The 18,610-nt window shown below is 52.8% G+C and overlaps 1 protein-coding gene across 1 annotated transcript in view; it reads left to right on the top strand.

Moving 5' to 3' along the window:
• The window catches only part of ABTB2 (ankyrin repeat and BTB domain containing 2), a 184,099-nt gene that overhangs the window by 152,078 nt on the left and 13,411 nt on the right, over positions 1-18,610 (top strand). The window contains exons 4-9 of the mRNA XM_040258982.1: positions 10,086-10,238; positions 11,541-11,706; positions 14,548-14,637; positions 15,205-15,306; positions 17,478-17,574; positions 17,832-17,967. Coding sequence (XP_040114916.1) covers positions 10,086-10,238; positions 11,541-11,706; positions 14,548-14,637; positions 15,205-15,306; positions 17,478-17,574; positions 17,832-17,967 — 744 coding nt within the window. The remainder of the gene's footprint in view (positions 1-10,085; positions 10,239-11,540; positions 11,707-14,547; positions 14,638-15,204; positions 15,307-17,477; positions 17,575-17,831; positions 17,968-18,610) is intronic.

The raw sequence follows: 18,610 nt of genomic DNA, 5'->3' as shown, positions 1-18,610 counted from the left end.
GTTCTCCACCGGCCAGGGGCTCAGAGCATTTCATGCATGACAGTTTGTTTGGTCTCTGGAAAGACCTAGGAGTCTTTCGCTTTAGAGCCAGACAGCTCACCACTGGCTAGCTGTGTGACCTTGGACATGTGTCCAAACCTCTCAAAGCCTTGGTGTTCACATTTGTAAAACGCAGACTAATAGTTATACCTCCCTTACAGGGTAGCTGTTAGAGGGTAAAGTTTGCAGAATGGCCTCATGCTTACTTGGCACATAGTAGGCCCTCAGCAAATCTTAGCAATGTGGCTTTACTGCTTTACTGCCCAGGCCAGCATCTTCCCTGAAGCTGCAGTTGGGGTGGGGGTACAGAAAGCCTGAACAAGTGCTGGGAACCTTTTTCTCTGACTGAGTTGGAGTGCACTGCCTCTACAGTACAGGTCAAATTCACTGGTAACCAGTCGAGAACGTTCCCCTTACACATGTGCTTCTCTGCCAGGCCTCAACAGACATGCCCCTACCTCCTCCTAGAAGTTTCTGGAAACTTTTTTTTTTAATCCTTTCATCACGTGCTCAGTTGCATCCAACTCTTTGCGACCCCATGGACTGTAGCCGGCCAGGCTCCTCTGTCCACGGGACTTTCCAAACAAGGATACTGGAGTGGGTTGCCATTTCCTCCTCCAAGAGATCTTCCTGACCCAGGGATGGAACTCTTATGTCTCCTGCACTAAAGGTGGATTCTTTACCACTTGAGCCATTGGACTGATTGGTTGGTTGATTGATTTGGGTGTGCTGGGTCTTAGTTTCAGCACTTGTGATCTTCATTGCTGTGTGTGACATGTTTTAGCGGTGGCATGTGGGATCTTAGTTCCCTGACCAGTAACCCAACCCAGGCCCCCTGTATTGGGAGCATGGAGTCTTAACTAACCACTGGGCCACCAAGAAAGTCCCTTCTGGAAACTCTTCACCTGACTGTGTGAATGGGTCCCCTTTCTGCCTTAGACTCTGGGGTATGGGAGAAGGCAGATGCTGTGTGATAATACCCAGCTGAATCCAGACAGGAATACCTATTCAAAGACTAAATAAAAGACCCAACCCCCACCCCACTGCTCAGCAGTTATCCGCGGGATAAGTGGAGCAGGACAGCTAAGCCACAGGCTCCTCTCCAGCCTGACTTGGCTGAGGTCCATGAGTGGCGACAAGCACCGTCACCGTGTTTTGAAAGCGTTGTGTTCAAAAGAAGGAGCTTGTACTTGAGCAGGCTGGAGGCCCTTGCCGGTCTGACTTCTTTCACAAGGTGAAAGAACTGTGGTTTCTTGTCAGCCATCACAGACGCTGAGCCCGGGTGATTCTACATCTCTCACACCTTCATGCAACAGCGAGCCCCATGGGTGGGGTGTGGCCGGGAGGCCAAGGGAGCCATACCCTAGCCAGGTGGAGAGAGGCCTGCCTTCACCCCGCTCCATTCCAGGTGCGTGGGAAGCAGCGATACTTTGCCGGCTGGGCCAGCTGCTGACCAGCCAGGCCACCATGCGGGAGGGCCTTGGCCTGAGAGGCCAGATAGATGCCTTGAAGCTCGCAGCACTGGGAGTCCTCCCTGCTGGGTGGGAGAGGGTGGAGGGGTACAGTCTCCACTGAAATCTGTAACATCCACCCACATAAGAAGCCACCCTGGAGTCAGGCCCAGTTATCAAAGATAGATGGCTCTGTCCCCTGAATCACGGCTCAAGGCCACATGGACATCTGCTGAACCACACCTGCCATTGCCTCCCTGGGACAGCTCCAGCCTCCCAGAAAAACCGCCTTAGCCCCAGTCTGCTGAGTTCCCCCAGGAAGTGGTTCCTGGGTAGAAAATTCTCCTGTGAAATGGTTATCTTTTTATCAGGGCAATATTTTCTTTCTTTTCTGAAGAGAACCATTTGTTAATACCCAAGTCAGCTCAGGCCTCCAAGCATGGAAGACAAAGTGCTTCCCCGTTTCATGAGCTCATCTGGCTGACTTAGAGCTCAGAGACCCTGTGGAGAGCACTAGAGTAAAAGCAGACTCCTGAGAACATGTTCGCAGCTCGAGGGCTCTGCCTCCAGGAGTGAGAGGCATGCTGTGCATTTCTAAATTCAAAAGTTGAGTCTCTAACATGGGCTTCTGTCCTGAGGGACAACAGCAGTCTCTGCCTTCAGAGAGATTATAGTCTGAGGACAAAGCAGTCAATGCCAGCTAGCAAAATGATTACAACTGGCGTATGTTTTGGGGCTTCCTAGGTGGCAATAGTGGTAAAGAACCTGCCTGCCAGTGCAGGAGACATAAGAGGTGTGGGTTCAATCCCTGGGTCAGGAAGATCCCCTGGAGGAGAAAATAGCCACCCGCTCTAGTATTCTGGCCTGGAGAATCCCATGGATAGAGGAGCCTGGCAGGCTACAGTCCATGGCATAGCAAAGAGTCGGACACGACTGAAGCAAGTTAGCGTGCGTGTGCTGTGCAGGAGCAGAATGGAGACCAGGCTCAGGGCGGGTGGGCAGAGAGGGCCTCCCACTGCTGCAGGGACCCATGAGCCAGGCAAGGTGCTTCACCCAAGTGCTAAATGCTAGGGTGACCGGGTGTTTGTGTTTGCCTGAGACACTTGTCTCTCATGCCTGCTGTCCCAGTGTTGTTGGCAGGAGCACTCTTCTTCCTTCTCAAATGTGGTCCAGCTTGGTGACAGATTACATGGTTAATCTGTGCTTAGTACTCATCATTCCCAAGATGAAAGTGGTGGCGTAGAGTCCAGAAAATGGGAAGCCAGAGTCAACTTACTAAGCTAGGTGGCGGTGGAGTATACTATTTGGGAGCTTGGATCTTGGGGGTACCCTGCCTGGGACTACCTCCACTTACTAGGTGTGTGACCTAGAGCAAGTTACTTGACCTCTACAGGCCTCAGTTTCCCCATATATAAAGTGGGGACAATAATAATACCTGTTTCCTAAAGTAGCAATGAGGATGAGATGAGTCAATAGATGTAAAGGGCTTAAAACAGGGCCAGGTGCTTAGCAGATGCTCTGTACACACTAGCTGTTTGTGTTTCCTGAGTAATCCTGGCTGCCTGAGGAGCTGGGCCAGCATACCCCAGGATACCCCTATTGTTACACTATTGGCCTTCCATCCATAGCTCATGTTGAGGTTCCCTGATGGGCAACCAATAGGAAGAGGTAGGGAAGTCGTTCACAGCTAATCACGACTGGGTTGTAATCTAAATTTATATCCATATGCATATCTGAGGTTTTTCTGGTGCCTCTAATCTGTACCAGATGGGTTTTAATAAGAAAAGCATATTTCCCCGAAGAAAGCCCTAAGCCCTGCCTCTCACAGAAGTCACCTGACCCCAGGTGGCGATTCTGCTAGGGGTCAGCTGCCGGGTTCAAGGCCAAGGGGCTGTTGGGGGGAGATAGTCCTCAGAATCAGAAGAGAGATGCCTGCTCAGCTCTGACTCCAAGCTGAGCCAAACCACTCTGGTTTACCAAGCCATTCTAGAAAAATAATTAGTCCAAGATGTGAGCCAGACTAGAATCGCGTCCTTTGTGCTGAGAGTGGAATCTGACTTCATTTGGGACAATGTTGGTTTCATTCTCCATGGATGTTTTGGCTTGGTGTTAGGCCACCACAGACCTCCGGAAATCTTGGGATATCTGGGGGTGAGGGCCTCAGAGTTGGCAAAGCAGAGCCAACCTTGACTTTCCCAGAGCAGTCTCTGTTTGAAGAGCTGGCACTTGATTGGGAAAAGGTTGGCATCTTTGCAGGTTCCTGATGGTGCCACTTACCAGGCCCAATCCAGGCAGCATGGCAGGGTGGGGTGTGGAAGCAGTGTGCTTCCGAACAAGGTCCTGAAGAGAGAAGGACTGGAGGGAAGGTCACCCCATTCCACCCTAGGGCTCAGCAGTGACCCTCACTGAAGGCAGGGCAAAGTCAGTGCAAGAATTTAGGGCTGAGGGTGGGAGATCTTCTGGCCAGCCCCTCCCTCAACCATCATCTGTGTGGCTGGTCCTTGTGAGATTCCTTTCCTAGACTAAGGATCCTTATCTCAGGGTGGGCTGAGCTTAGATGGTGATGAAGACATCTCCTTACGGAGCTAGCCTAAGGCATCATGGGCCTCCCCAAACCCTCCCAGCCCCGGGAGCCAGGCCTGTGCCCCAAGGCCCCCGTCTTCTCCCAGTCAACAGTGGAAGTTAAGAAACCATGGCCCAGGTTTCCCGGGGCTGAGCTCAGGCCGGGTGTCTAGGGCCTACCCAGCCAGTGGGCACCTCCCAGACCCGCCTGCTTGAATACTTGAACCCCGTCCTCATGAGTGGGCGCAGAGGGGACATACCTACTGGCCCCAGACTTGGCCTGCCTGGTGGGGACAGAGGCACAAGGTCTTATCATGCCTGGGCCTCCAGTTCTGCCAACCTGACTCTCTCCCCAAGGCCCCTGCCCACCTCAAGGAAGAACAGAGCCTGCTTTGAGCTAGAAATCGGAGGCGTTTCCTGTTTCATGTTGTTAAGACACCGCTTATGGGACTGTAATCCCAATAAATCATACGCTTGCTGAGTGGGGCAGGGTTTGTTTTTTTTTTTTTTTTTTTTTTTTTCCCAGGCTGCAGGGACCTCTTAAAACCAAGGCCTTAAGAAGTTTCTTCTCTTTCATTTCTTTTTTAATGGGAAAAAATGGCTTTTGCAGGCCTGGTCCTGGTGAGGGGCCTTGTGAGCCTGTTGGCTTGATATACTCAGGCTCAAATGTTTGATTAAAGAGGGAGAAGAGAAACTGAGTCATGACGCTTGGAGCTGGTCTCCCTGTTGCTGCTGACGGGTTCTGTGACCTTAGGCGAGACACGGGGCCTCCTGGGGCCTCTGTTTCCTCCTCCTCACCCCACTTCCTGTTAAAGGCCCACTTTCTTTGCTATATTTTATGAGTTCTCCTCATGATGTGAATTGCTATTTTATGCACACAAAGACAAATGCTTGGAGTCGGTGACCCTTTTAAGTGGCCTTGTTTGTCACAGGAGCAGCCCGACCGGATGTGTTTGCACGTGTACGTGTAGTGTTTCCGAGGTTAGGCCGCCAGCAGCCCTCGAGGACTGCAGGTCCCTCACAGTATCCCGTGCCTACCCCCTCACGCCCTCGCTTGCTCATGACCCCGAAGCTCCTGGGTCTGTGTTGTCCTTGCCCCTTCCCCCGTCTAGGATTCTTGACAGCCAAGGCCCTGCAACGCCAGAAACAGTCTCCAGATCACACTCGACATAGTGGTTGCGTTTGTTGCTCTGTTTTATGAGCTGGGGTGGAGTGGGTGGTGGGCAGCTCGCTGGCAGGCTTTTGCAAGCTTTGCATGTTTATACTTGCCGGAAGGTTGGGGGATGTGGAGAGGGAATTGGCTGGGCTTGATGAAGGCTGGAGCTGAGGCATTTAATAGATTCTTGTAGCCTTTTCTGCTACTATGTATTTTCTCTATCAACAGACACTAAAATGACAGTAACAGCTAACCTTTACCAAGAACTTACCATGTGCTAGCACTTTATATACATACTTCTGGCTGTCTTTTGTGGTGGCCCTATTATTGATACCCATTTTGTTGATGGGACAGCTGAGTCTAGAGAGAGAAGATAACTTGCACAGGATTATAATTTAATTCATCGAGAGTGCAATGGATTGCAATCTAGGGCAGTCTCCCTCAAGAGCCCATGTACTTGACCTCTGTACAGAAGGTACAGCTTTTATCTTATGGAGGCTGTGAAATAACAGCAAAAGGGTTTCTCATGATGGTAAGTGTCTAGAAATCACCAACCTAACCCCATCTTTAAAAGAAAAACAGGCCCAAAGAAGGTAATGATATGCCCAAGGTTATAGACTCAATTCAGTGGCTTCTAGAAACTAGGGTTTTCTCCCAGTGGAGATTCGGTGTAGAATCCTCAGATCCTTCAGCCAGGAGTGTGCATGTACACCACACACCATTCTAGAATTGGACTGGGGTGGGATGCCAGCCCCATGCCTGAGAGCAGCCTTGCCCCAGGGCAAGGCTGCATCTGTAAAGGCAGCAGTTCTCAAAGTGTGGTCTGGGGACCCTCTGGGTCCCAGAGACTTCTCAGGAAGCCCCAGGGTCAGCATTATTTTCATAACAATGAGATGTTATTTGCCTTTTCACTCATTTTCTCACAAGTCCCTGGGGAGTTTTTCAGGGAAACATAACAAGCACAGTATCACTCTGATGGCTGACAGAATGTGTATTCAGAGGTTTGAAGTTCTCTGTTTTAATTTCGGATACAGTAATTAGCGATAGAACAACACACAAACAAAAGCTCTCTGAGGGCATGAATAATCTGTAAGAGAACAAAGGGGATCCTGAGACCAAAGCACTTGAGAACCCCGAGTCCAAGGTGCCAGGCCCAGCACAGGGGACAGTCAGTGGCTTGCAGCCAACCGCAGTCTGGGGAAAAGGCAAAAAGAGAAAAGCAGGCCTTTTTCTCTGGAAGGGAACCAGAGAGACCCTGGGGATGGTGCATAGCCAATCATTCCCAGCCTTGCTCCTCTGGAGCCCTTGCACCCTGTGTTAGAACACAGCCGTGGCCAGTACAGATGGGAGTTTTTATAGGGATTTTCCAGAATGTCCAGTAACGAAGGCCAGCTTCTCAGCATGCCCAATGGGCTAGATGAAATAACCTGAAAGGAAGTAGTAGCCTGGAACCCACAGGCCAAGGGAAGGATGTTATTGAGAAAGTCCATGAATTGCTCCTCATTTTACTTTCCTATGGGCCACAGGTCAACTGGTGGGTAGGCCAAGGAGAAAGGCCTGAAAGGATCATTTGGGGGCCTGCAATGGCCTTGGATGTGGACAAGTGGGCACCAGAGGCATAGTGATAGCTTTAACCCTGGAGTATTTTTGTATGTTGAGAATATTAATCAGTGTGCAATTCAGGGAACAGAAACCACCCTAGGTGTTTTCAACAAGAAGGGATTCAATGTAGGGAATTATGTGCCAAAAGAATCATTGTGTGTGCTCAAGGAGCAGGTCTAAGGCTGAACCTCCAGGAATGACTCCAACCAAGAACAATACAAAACTTGCTATTGGAGGGTTTCTCCCTCTGAGATGACCCCAGAAACTGCAATTCAGGATTGAAGCTGGAGTCAAGAAGGTTTTGCTGTTGCCTTCAGTAGCAGTACTGCTGTCTCTGAAGCACTCAGGAAGTCAGGAAATGGATGCTGGAATGCTCTACAAGGGGAAAGTAATACCTCATGTTTTATGATTTGGTCTGCTGGTAGAACCAAGCAAAGAAGACACAAAGGGGACCTCCGCCTCACATCCATTTATCAGATCTCATGCAGCTATGTCTTAATGGTGAAGTCTAATTACAAAGGAGTCTGCGAAATGTAGTTTTCAGTTTTCCACATCTCCAGCTAAGTTGGTAAATTGGAGGCTTAATGAACCAGTCCCTAGTATCTGCCCACCAGTTACCAATACTCTATCTTTTCACGTGCCGAGTTATAAGAGGCATAAGCCTGGGGAATGCATCATGACACCATCTAATTAGACTTCATGGTTTCCTGAGTTCCCTCTCAGATTTCCCGTAGGGCAGCTGGGAGATGCTGCTCAAAGCGTTTGTGGCAACACTTGGCTCTTTGTCTTGGCTGTTGGCCACAATAGGGAAGAATGGCTGACACATCCGTGAACTATCTTTTTGCTTACCCTTCAGTCTCCAGTGCTGGTGGATTAAATAAAGCCTTCCCCTTGAATCAGAAGGACTGATATGTAGACATATGTCTCTAAGCTTACCTTGCAGCACTGTGGTATAAGAACTGTAAAATTCCAAAATATTTGGGGGGAATTCAAATGGGCATTCACAACCAAGGAAGATCTTACAAACAGGAGGGTAATTCACAAATGAATTGTGGTTCCTTCCTGGATTCTACAAGCTCCCCATAAAGGGTCCTGGCTTCCCACTCTTAACTAGTCTACATTGTGCCCTTGAAAAGTACATGTGTTTTTTTTTTTTTTTTTCCTGGGCAGAAAGAGGACTTGGTCCAGAACTGAAAACTCGGATGTATTCTGCCACATTCCTGATGCTTAGCCATCCTTTCAGTATTCAACTTAACTGAGGATCTGTTGTGTCCAGGCCCTATGCCGGGTATACTTTGGAGAGGGATGGTAGAGGCATCATTCTTGTCTAAAGAGAAATAGTCTAGTCATGAACATGAGACATACTTATTCTCGAATAGAGTTCTAAGGGATCTTGGAGAAGGAAGAGTATTTTCATTGGAGAAGGGATATGGGAAGGCCTCTAGAAAGAAGTGGCATTGGAACCAGTCCTTGAAGGATAAAGAGGATCTGGATGAGCAGAGGTGAGAGCTGGTTCATTCTTTCGAGGAGATGGGGACAGCCAGGGTGGGCTTGAGAGCCATGAATGCCTGATGGTCTGGTGTGTCCTGATGAAAGGTTTGAGTCAGGGCTGGAAAGGAAGTTGGGGTGATGTTCTGAGCATCCCTGAAGGCCAGGGCTACAAGCCTTCCCCAGCCTTTGGCCACCTTGTCATCATAGCAGTCGGTACAGTTAGCACACTTTGGGCTTCCCTGGTTGGCTCAGACGGAATCCGCCTATAATGCGGGAGACCTGAGTCCGATCGCTGGGTTGGGAAGATTCCCTGGAGGAGGGCGTGGCAGTCCACTCCAGTATTCTTGCCTGGAGAATCCCCATGGACAGAGGAGCCTGCTTGGCTATAGTCCCTGGGGTCACAAAGAGCTGGACACGACTGAGTGACGAACCACACGGTGCACCAGTGAAATGATTCAAATCTAGGTGTATTTTCAGAACGCCAGAACCAGGACATCAAAATAACTTCCAAATGAGCCACTTTTACAAACCCCATCTGGTTATCTTATTAAATAAATAAATAAATAAAAGGCATCCTTTGCCCACAAGGAGAGAAGCTTTGAAAACTTTGAAGATGACCTAAGCTTTTGGAAACCTTAGAGAAGTCTCGAAAGGACATTCCCTGCAGGGGGTTTACTCAGAAGCTGAGGAGAAAGGATGGAGGTCTTCCTCCTGGACAGAGTACCTCTCTGCCTGTCTGAGGGAAAGATGGTAACAGCAGGGACCTAACGCATGAGGAGCCCAGGGTATCAGAGGAAGTTGGAGGGGTGTGGATGGGGGCTGCAGGCATGAAGCCAAGACCAGCTTGGCTGAGAAGCATGCCAGCTTGGCTGCAGGCATGAAGCCAAGACCAGTCAGGGCCTCTCTGCAGCATGAGCTATGCTAGGCTGTGGAGCATTCTGAGGTCTCACTGTTGGAGACCAGAACAGGCAGAGGACAGACAGACAGGAGTCCAGCTTGGTGGGGAGGGCAGGGACCAGCTCTGAGTGGCAGAGCCACGATATTGCTCCACCAGGGGGCAGTAGTCGCCTTCCTGTGAATGGCGCCCCCTGGTGGCCCACAAAACACCCGCGGCAGGTGCCCCCTGAGTTTGTAGCTCCAAAGCCTTGCTGAGCTGCCTCTCCCGGCCTCCTAGCTGCCTCACACCATAGCCGTGGGTTCTGGGTGCGACACAGGCCCCGGGGCTCCCTCCCTGGAGGACCTGGAGCACCACGGGGCCGCCCAGCCTGCCACAGGAAGTGGCTAGATCCGCCTCAGCCCAGGGGTCAGTTGAGGGAGCGGCTGTCAGCCATGCACGTATAGTGTGATATGCGTCATCTCACTTGGCCTCCCAGTAGTCCTGAGAGGTGGGGATCACCTCGTCTCACAAGTAAAGAAGGAAACAGCCTCGGGGTGTTGTCTGTGGTGATGAAGGGGCTCAGCCCTTTCCTCTCTGCCCCCGAGCACCCTGGAGAGCCCGCCTGAATTCTGTGGAGGGGGCAAGAGTCCCCAGTTCCTCTTGGGCCACCTGAGGCCCTCAGGCTCTGCTCATGGCCCATGACAGGAATTCCTTCCAAGCCCTGACAGAGCTCCTGTGGAAGGGGGCAGATCGGGGTCTCCCCGAGGAGGAAGGTCAGGTCCCCTCCACACAGAGGTCTAGGGGGGGTGGGCCCAGCCTCCATGGCTGTCCTGAGAGGGGGTGCTCAAGGGGGTGCCTGCCCAGGCCTGACCCTCTCTCTCTCTCTGCCGCCACCCCCCACCCCCAGGCCCTTCATGCTGCTGCCACCGCTGATGGAGTGGATGCGTGTGGCCATCACATACGCGGAGCACCGCCGCAGCCTCACCGTGGACAGCGGCGACATCCGGCAGGCGGCCCGGCTGCTGCTGCCCGGCCTGGACTGCGAGCCCCGGCAGCTCAAGTATGCAACCTGGCAGGAGTGAGGCGGGGAGGGCCGGGGTAAACCCGCTGCTCCCTCACTCTCCTGGATTGGGAGGGGGCTGAAAGCAGGGGCTGCAGCCCACTCGTTGGATCTGCTCTAAGGTGCTCTCTTCGTGAGCCCACCTGTTAGAAGTGATCTGTTCTGGACCTGGGCTGCTCTCCAATGTGTCCTCCGCAGCCACGGGTCTGGCACAGAGCAGACTCCCATTTGCATTTTGGGTGAGAGAGCACTCACAGTGGGGCTGTTGGGGTACACAGCAGAGTGGGCCCTCCTCCCTGCGGTTGCCACCACTTTCTGGAGCACTTCCTAGGTGCAGGCCAGTGCTGAGCTCTCCTATTTTATGTGCATTTTCTCAGTCCTTTGACAACCTCAGAGAAGGGGCTTTAATGCCCATTTTACAGATGGAGAAGCTGAGAATCAGGAGGAGCAGTAACTTGCCCACAGATGCTCAGCTAGCAAGCTGACCATGCCTCAGTTTGAAGTCAGGCCTGTGTGGCCCCAAGCCTGGGTCCTTAGTTTCCTTCCCAGTGTGCCTCTGTTGTGTTGGACTGGCCTCTTGAAGTTGTTCCAGAGGAACGGTCGGTCCCCTGGCCATCCTTGACCTGGGAGAGGCTCGCTTTGCCCTCCCCTTCTCTGTCTCCATTGTAAATGCCATGACCTTGTCCTGTGACACATGTTTTCTACTCTGTGGCCCAATCAAGGCTCCAGGCAAAAGCCACCTATCAAAAGCCCATGGGCACACCCTCTGCAGACCATGGCCATCCTTGGTAGGATGGCTTGGCTGCTCCTGGGAGTCTGGTCCACTCTCTGCCGTCTCTTTGGTGCTTCTGGGCCTCACCAGGAAGCATGGAGGGGAGAGGATGGGGCATCGAGGGCTGGAACTTGGCCTCAATGACCATTCCTGAGAACGAGTACAGCCTACTCTGTGCAAAAAAATACACAACCGAGTACTGTGTGTTGCCCAAGCCCCAACCAGAGCTTCTTCCTCCTCAGAAAGTCCCAAGAGATCATTTTGTGGGGGATTTCATTTCTGATCGTTGACAGCTCCCAAGAGCTCAGAGCACTTCTTTAGCGTGTTTATAGAAAAGCTGAAGCGTGTGCTCTTCCTGTCACCGAGCATGACAAGGCCAGTCACAGCCGATTAGATGGTAATTCCCTGTCCTCCCCATCCACGCCATCCTCACGCTGCACATCGGCCTAGCACAGCGGTATCACCTCTCGTAGCGAGGTCGTGTCTTAGCAGAAACAGCCAGGCTTAAACACCTGGTCTCCTCTGCGCAGACCCGAATGCTGTTTCAGTTCCTTCCGGAGGCTGGATGCCCGAGCGGCTACTGAAAAATTCAACCAGGACCTGGGCTTCCGCATGCTCAACTGCGGAAGGACCGACCTCATCAGCCAGGCGATCGAAGCCCTGGGCCCCGAGGGGGTGAACACCATGGATGACCAGGTGCGTTCTGAGTGCTCCGCCAGGCAGGCTCAGGACCACAGTCCGCAGTGATGAGAGACTGTGGTAACCGGTGTTTCAGCCTGTTCTGTCCCAGACCTGAGACCCACCCACTCGGCTGTGTTTCTAAGAAGTGAGTTACTCCCGAATCGCACTCTGCTGCCTACGTAGATGGCTAACTCAGAGACTTCCCTGGCACCTTGGAAATCATTTGTAACGGGCATTCGGCTTCCCCTCACTGGAAGGCTGGAGGCTGTCCCAGATGGTGCAGGGCTGGGAGAACGTCCAGAGAAATCAGCTTGATAGTGAGCTAGGGATAATTATCACTGAGACTTGTACTAGGGCGTCCTGTGTGCCACGCTCCAGTAGAAATCCTTGCCTTCATGAGTTAACATGCTAGAGGAGGAGGCAGATACTAAGAAACACAAAGTCATGAAATGCAGCGTATGTTAGTGAAAAGTGCTGATGCGTTAAATGAAGCCAGAAAAGGGGACAGGAAGTGTTGGAGGCGATGGAGGAATTTTAGGCAGACTTTGATTGGAGTTTTTTGACCTGCTTTCTTTTTTGTTTTTGCTGTGAATAGCTGGCATTTATACAGCACTTCCTGTGTTCCAGGCACTGTTCTAAGCGCTTTGCACAGATTAACTCATTTAATCTTGACCACAGCCCTGTGATGTAGGATTCATCCCCATTTTATATAGAGAGAGACTGGGGTACAGAGCTCACACAACTAATGAGGAGCAGAGCTGGGATTAGAAGAACCCAAGCAGGCCAACCCCAGGCCCTTCCCCACCTGTGGGAGATGCAATTTTATTTGATGCGGTTGCGTGAATTTCCCCGGGGTAATGGCACTGTAGTTTGGAAGTCCACACAGAAGCTTGGGGGAAGTTAAATGGCAGCTGAGAGGTCATGTAGCACTCTCAGATGAGATGGTGACATGGCAGAGGCTGTGATGAGGTGCCTGGTGAACCCAGGCCACAGTGGATTTTGGCAAGCCCGGCAGGAGCAGTCAGGGAAGGATTCTTCCTGAGTCATGCTGGAGGGAGGGGCTGGGGGGTGGATGCAGCAGAGAGGAGTGGGCGAAGGCATCCTGGGGAAGGGAGATGCTGGGAGCCAGAGCATTGGGACGGGACAGTCAGGCACGTGCTGGGACAGGAAACCACGAAGCTGAGGGAGTTGCTGCAGGAGGGCTCCGGGAGGTGACAGGCTGGGTGTCGCATCTCCCCAAGGCGCCTCTGTCGACGCGAGCTCCTGGGCTTTCATCCTGGGGGAGATGTCTTCCTCCTCCAGCAGCGGGGTGGGGAAGCCCATGGACGCCAGCCTCACAGGGCTGGAGTTTAGTCCTCCCATTATAGCTGTGGCAGCTCGGACAAGCTGCTTTACCCCTTGAGCCTGTCTCCTCGCCTCCAACTTGTGGGATAGCAGTGCCTGCCCCCTAGACTTCTTCATCACACCTAGTAATTGCTCCTTGAAGGTGCCTCCATGTCTGTTGGTGTTGATAGGATGATTATCCCTGAAATCTGTTCATCAGTGTCTCTTGATTTAACCTCTTTAGGGGGAGGGACCAACATGCAAAAAAAAGTAGTTTCTCCTTATAGAACATGTCGACAGCTTATAGCCTGAATCACATACAGACCTGTGGAGAAAAAAGAAGTCAAGCTTGTGCCAAGGGGAATAAAACAAAGTCAGGTTTTCACTCGGTGGCTTTTCTCTCAATGCCCCAGTCCTGTTTGTTCCCTCAGCCTCGGTGTTTGTAGAATGATCTGTGGGGTAGATAGACCTCTCAGCCATGATTAATCTCGGGCCATTTCTTTATCTCTGGGCGCTAGGCAAGGATTTATGAGGTAAGGAGATCTTGTCTACACAAAAATAACCTAATAAATAACATCGTGGGGCTCCAGACAAACGCTTGCCAGCATCCAGCTGTGGAATAGTGCTTTCCACCGCGGCCTTTGCTGTTACTGGCTACAGAGGAGATTCACGGCCAGGGGGTGGCTCCGTTAACTGCCCACCTAAATTCGAGTAGGGATTGGGCCTCAGCTTTCAGAAAAGCTCAGAACTGCCCACAGCACGAGACGTTCACATCAACCTCTCCACCCTGTGTGAGACGCCTCGGGGAGAAGAGCTTCTCGGCTCATGCAGGCCCGGGTTCCCTCTGAGTCCATCCTCTTACATATTGTGTGACTGTGGGGCAAGTCAGTCCCCGTCTCCACTCCTCATCTGTGAAGGGGGGATAATAGCAGAACCTCCCCAATAAGGATGGCATGGTCATGAAATGAGATGATGCATGTAAAGCTCTTCACACGGTGATTTACCAGCGCAGGGCCTGGGGTGGACTTGGATGTGTCAGTGTAGCATGGCAGCCGTGATGATGGTGGTGTGTTATTTTAATTAGTTAGCTCATCCTTACTTAGCTGGGCCAAGCAATTTATACATAGTAACTCATACTCTTTACAACAACCCAGTGAAGTAGATACTGTTGTTATTCCCATTTTAAAGATAAAGTAACTGAGGCACAGAGGAGTACAAGTAACTTGTACAAAGTTTACAGCAGGGGTTGCCTTTGTACTGGAGTCTGGCTATAGCGCCTGTGCCCTTTGCCCCTCTGATGACCTGTAGTGCTCATGGAAATGTCCCCTACTCATCATTCAGGTGTCATACGTCCCCTGAGCCTGGGAGGGGCAGGCCCACCCCCTTCTGTCTAGCACAAGACCCAAGCTTGTTCCAAATGAGCAGCTGGTCAAGCAGGAGACCTCTGTCTGGTTTTCAGGGCAGACACCTATGGAACACGTGTCCTCATGTTCTATTTCTAGACAGTTTAGCATCTGCATTTGCTTCACACAGGGTATGACGCCACTGATGTATGCCTGTGCTGCTGGGGATGAAGCCATGGTCCAGATGTTGATTGATGCTGGAGCCAACTTGGAAATCCAGGTGAGAAAGCCCCAGAGGGCTGTCCCGGGCCCCCAACCCAGAGAGAGAACACCCCAAGGTCTTCATCATCCATGCTGGCTGTGATGATTTGGACAACAGAGTAGATATGTCTCAGAGAATTGGAAATATAAGATACACAGAGATCATAGTTAGCAAAGACGGTTTTTTCTCAAGATTCGGGCTTTCTGCCAGAGAAGTGAGCTCAGAGGGGAGCCCACTGGAGAGAATGGCCATGATTCTGTTCCTGTAGCCCCTTTCCCCTTTTATCAAATTAGTCCCCAGCCATCCCTACCATCTCCAGACACTTCTTGCTCTACCTGCTCCTGAGGCATAAAGTGTTCCCCTTCTGCCATCTCTCTGTCCAGAGCAGACATCACTAATTGAACATCCTTTTGAGCCTTGTCCACAAGGTACTCCAGGCAGACGTTGCCAATCGAATATAGAAAGCACTTGAGTTGACTCCTGGCCACCATCCCTGCAGGGCTCCCCCTTAGCTCAGGCCCCATGTCACCTGCCCAGGAATGTCACTCACCTTGGAAACACTGATCCCTTGTGGCATTTTCCCAGGTTCCAAGCAACTCTCCCAGGCACCCCTCCATCCACCCGGATAGCCGGCACTGGACCTCGCTGACGTTTGCTGTGCTGCATGGACATATCTCTGTGGTCCAGGTGAGCTCCTGCCAGGTATGCCACGCGCCCCCCGCTTGCCAGATGGGCTGAACCCCAAGCACAGCCCCAGCCTCACATGTGTTGAGTGGGATCAGAAACACTGGTTAAGGCCAGCTCACTGGGTCAGCAGGACAGAGGATCAACTGGTTTGCCCCAAGGAGCAGGCTCTAGTGAGCAGGATGTGAGCAGGCTCCAATGTGAGATTTTAGGGAACACAGTGCAGGCCCAAATGATACCAGGCCTGCCTGGCCTCTCTGCATCTGTGGGTGAGTCTCGGGGTGTGCTGGAATCTGGAATCTCTGCAGATGTGCTCAGATCTGCACAGATGTGTTTCTTTCCTCCAACCATCCTTCCAACCCTGAGCTGTTCTTACTCCCTCATGAATTCTATGGCTTATACCATGTGGTCCTTCTGGTTCTGCCCCTCTCTGTTAGCAGCCATAGTCTCTCAGCATCTCAGTTCCTGAGAGAAGATTGACACTGCTCGCCTGTCAGCCAAGTCACACTGTGCCCACCTTGGCCCCGGTAGCTGTGGCTGGCTGAGGGTCAGGGCAGGCCTGGAATGGAAGCTGTGGATGGGGCATGGCAACACTGCCACTTGGCTCCCAGGCTCCTTCACTCCTCAGGCCTGCAGGGTTCCAGCAACTCCTTCCTGGGAGTCTGCATGACACCCTTGCCATCTGCTGGATTGAGGGTCCCTCGAGGGCAGGGGTCATGTCAACCTGTTCGCTGTCCACACAGTCCTGGCCTGTACGAGAGATTCTCTAGCCGGTGGTCAGTAGGTTGGCTGCCACATCCTGCCTGCTTTTTGGTGACTGTCCTCCTGAGACCTTGAGCAGAGTTCCACCCTGGCCCAGACCGGCCTGCAGGGCTGTGCCCTGGGCTTGTCTGGACTGGTGCCCAGTTTCACCCTGTCGGGCAGGTCTCTGTCTTCCTCCGCTGCTTTGGTGCTCTGGCTCAGACAGCGCTGCTGCAGCTGCTGTCTGACTGATAAGAGCCTCCTGCCAACAGCCACCCCCACACCCACATTGCAGGGAGACTGAGACGTCAGCTTGGACCCTTCACACCTGGTCCCAGGTGAGGGGTGGGTAGGATTGGCCTAATTGCTCAAGTGCAGTCTTGAGGAGGCTCAGTCTCTGGAAACCTGGGAGGGTTGGAAGGGCAGCTCCCTCCAGAGCAGCCAGTCAGGAAAGGTGAGATGGACTGAAGTCACCTGTGGTGCTGACACCACCCCCGCCCAAGGCAAAGCCAGCCAGCCCAGCGGGAACCGCTTGGTATCTGTTAGCCCTGCTCCGTCTGTCCCCTGCAAGGCCTGCCCTTGCTAGAACCAGGAGAGGCCACCTGGTGTCCCAGACAGCCAGGTTCTGCTCCAGCCCTGCACTGACCAGCCTTGGGCAGCTCATGGAACCTCTTTGAAGGGAGCCCGAGAAGCCACTGGTTACTGAACCCCTATGGAGAATTGAGCACCTCTTCACTTAATCCCCAACAATGTTGCAAGACAGGCCTCTCTCCCATTTTCTAAATGAGGAAGACGGAGGACTGGAGAGTTGAGATACCTGCCCCAGCTCACCCACTCGCTGGTGGCCAGCACTGCCACTCGGCTCTGACCCTATTGGCTCTGCCTTTCCCACAACCTCTGCTGTGTCAAGAGCCTCAGATTCCCCTGGTTGATTGGACGGTGTTACCTTCTATTCTTGGGCTCCCCGGGTGGTGCTAGTGGTAAAGAACCTGGCTGCCCATGCAGAAGACGTAAAAGATGTGGGTTCAGTCCTTGGGTCAGGAAGATCCCCTGGAGGAGGGCGTGGCAACCTACTCCAGTATTCTTGCCTGAAGAATCCCATGGACAGAGGGGCCTGATAGGCTATGGTCCATAGGGTTGCAAAGAATCAGACATGACTGAAGCGAGTTAGCACACACCTACCTTCTATTCTTCACTGTGGCCAGTCTGTAGGAAACTGAAAGGGGGAGATAGCTCAGAGGTCTCTATAGCTCAGGGGCTTGGTCCAAGACCACAAAAAGCGGAGAGGAAGATTCTGAGCATTTAAAGCCATGAAGGTAACCAGGAGTTCTACAGTTCTGGATGCCCGAGGGAGCTGGCTCTTGGTCACATGCCAGGAGGAAACTAAAGGTCACTCCCCTCTATGCTCAAGTGCCCTTCCTGTGCCTTGGCAGTTGCTCCTGGATGCTGGCGCCCACGTAGAGGGCTCTGCAGTGAACGGCGGCGAAGACAGCTATGCGGAGACACCCCTGCAGCTGGCCTCTGCGGCCGGTAGGTGCACCGCTGCCCTGCCCAGCCAGGGTCCCTGACTTCCCTGCGGTTCCACCTGGCCCTCCTCACAGTGTCACCCTGCCTGGCTGAGCCGCACACAGAGACCCCCATGGCAAGCCTTGAAACCCCTGCTTCAGGTCGCCAGGGGCTCCCCCTCACTCCATCGTCAGTGTTTCTATGGTGCTCAGTGCTCAGACAGGCCCAGCAGAGGGGCAGCGACGTGGGTGGTGGAAGCATTCCTGGCCCATCTCTTTCAGGGAACTACGAGCTGGTCAGCTTGCTGCTTAGCCGCGGCGCCGACCCCCTCCTCAGCATGCTCGAAGCCAACGGCATGGCCTCCTCCCTCCACGAGGATATGAACTGCTTCAGCCACTCAGCCGCCCATGGCCACAGGTACCTACCTGGGGCTTCCTGCCCCGTGTTCTGTGGAGCATGAAGCAGACTCTCAGGAGCAGAAGAGCTAGGCCTGGAGATCTTTCCAGAGATGGAGGGAAGGGGTGGAAAGAGGGTAGCTGCCTGCACACCAGCCAGAAAGAAGACACAGGTCTTCAGGCAGCATGTGGGCCCAGAGGATGGAGGCCTGGAAACACAGGGTGGTGGGTGCCCAGGGCAGGCCCTCCCATTCCCTCATAAGACCCTCCACCTGCAGCCACCCAGGGCTGCCCCAGGACCCCATCCCTTCCTGTGCCTGGGCTGCTTCTCCATTGCCTGAGCGCTAGGGGCTTCCACCCAGACTTCAGCTCCACCATGAAGATGCTCCTGGTCTCTGCTAGAAATCACATCCTGCTCCAGGAGCAGATGGTGGACCCTGCTTTTTAGGGGCCAGGCCTGCCTGGGGGTGTGACAGGGCAGAGGTGAGACCAGAGCAGCTGGTCTCACCTAACCAGAGTTAGGCCGCTCTGGGGTCAAAGGGCAACAGGGAAGAGGTGAGTAGAAGACAAAGCGGGACTCCCTTGAGGGACCTGGGTCATCCCGCTGTTACTCTGTCAGCTCAGCGGGTTAACAGAGTACCCATTGTGGCACAGCCCAGCCTCCA

The sequence above is a fragment of the Oryx dammah genome, unplaced genomic scaffold (assembly GCF_014754425.2).
Source record: "Oryx dammah isolate SB20612 unplaced genomic scaffold, SCBI_Odam_1.1 HiC_scaffold_17, whole genome shotgun sequence".
NCBI classification, from domain to species: Eukaryota; Metazoa; Chordata; class Mammalia; order Artiodactyla; family Bovidae; genus Oryx; species Oryx dammah.
The sequence above is the reverse complement of the archived record's forward strand: the minus strand, read 5'-3'. Positions and strand labels throughout refer to the sequence as shown.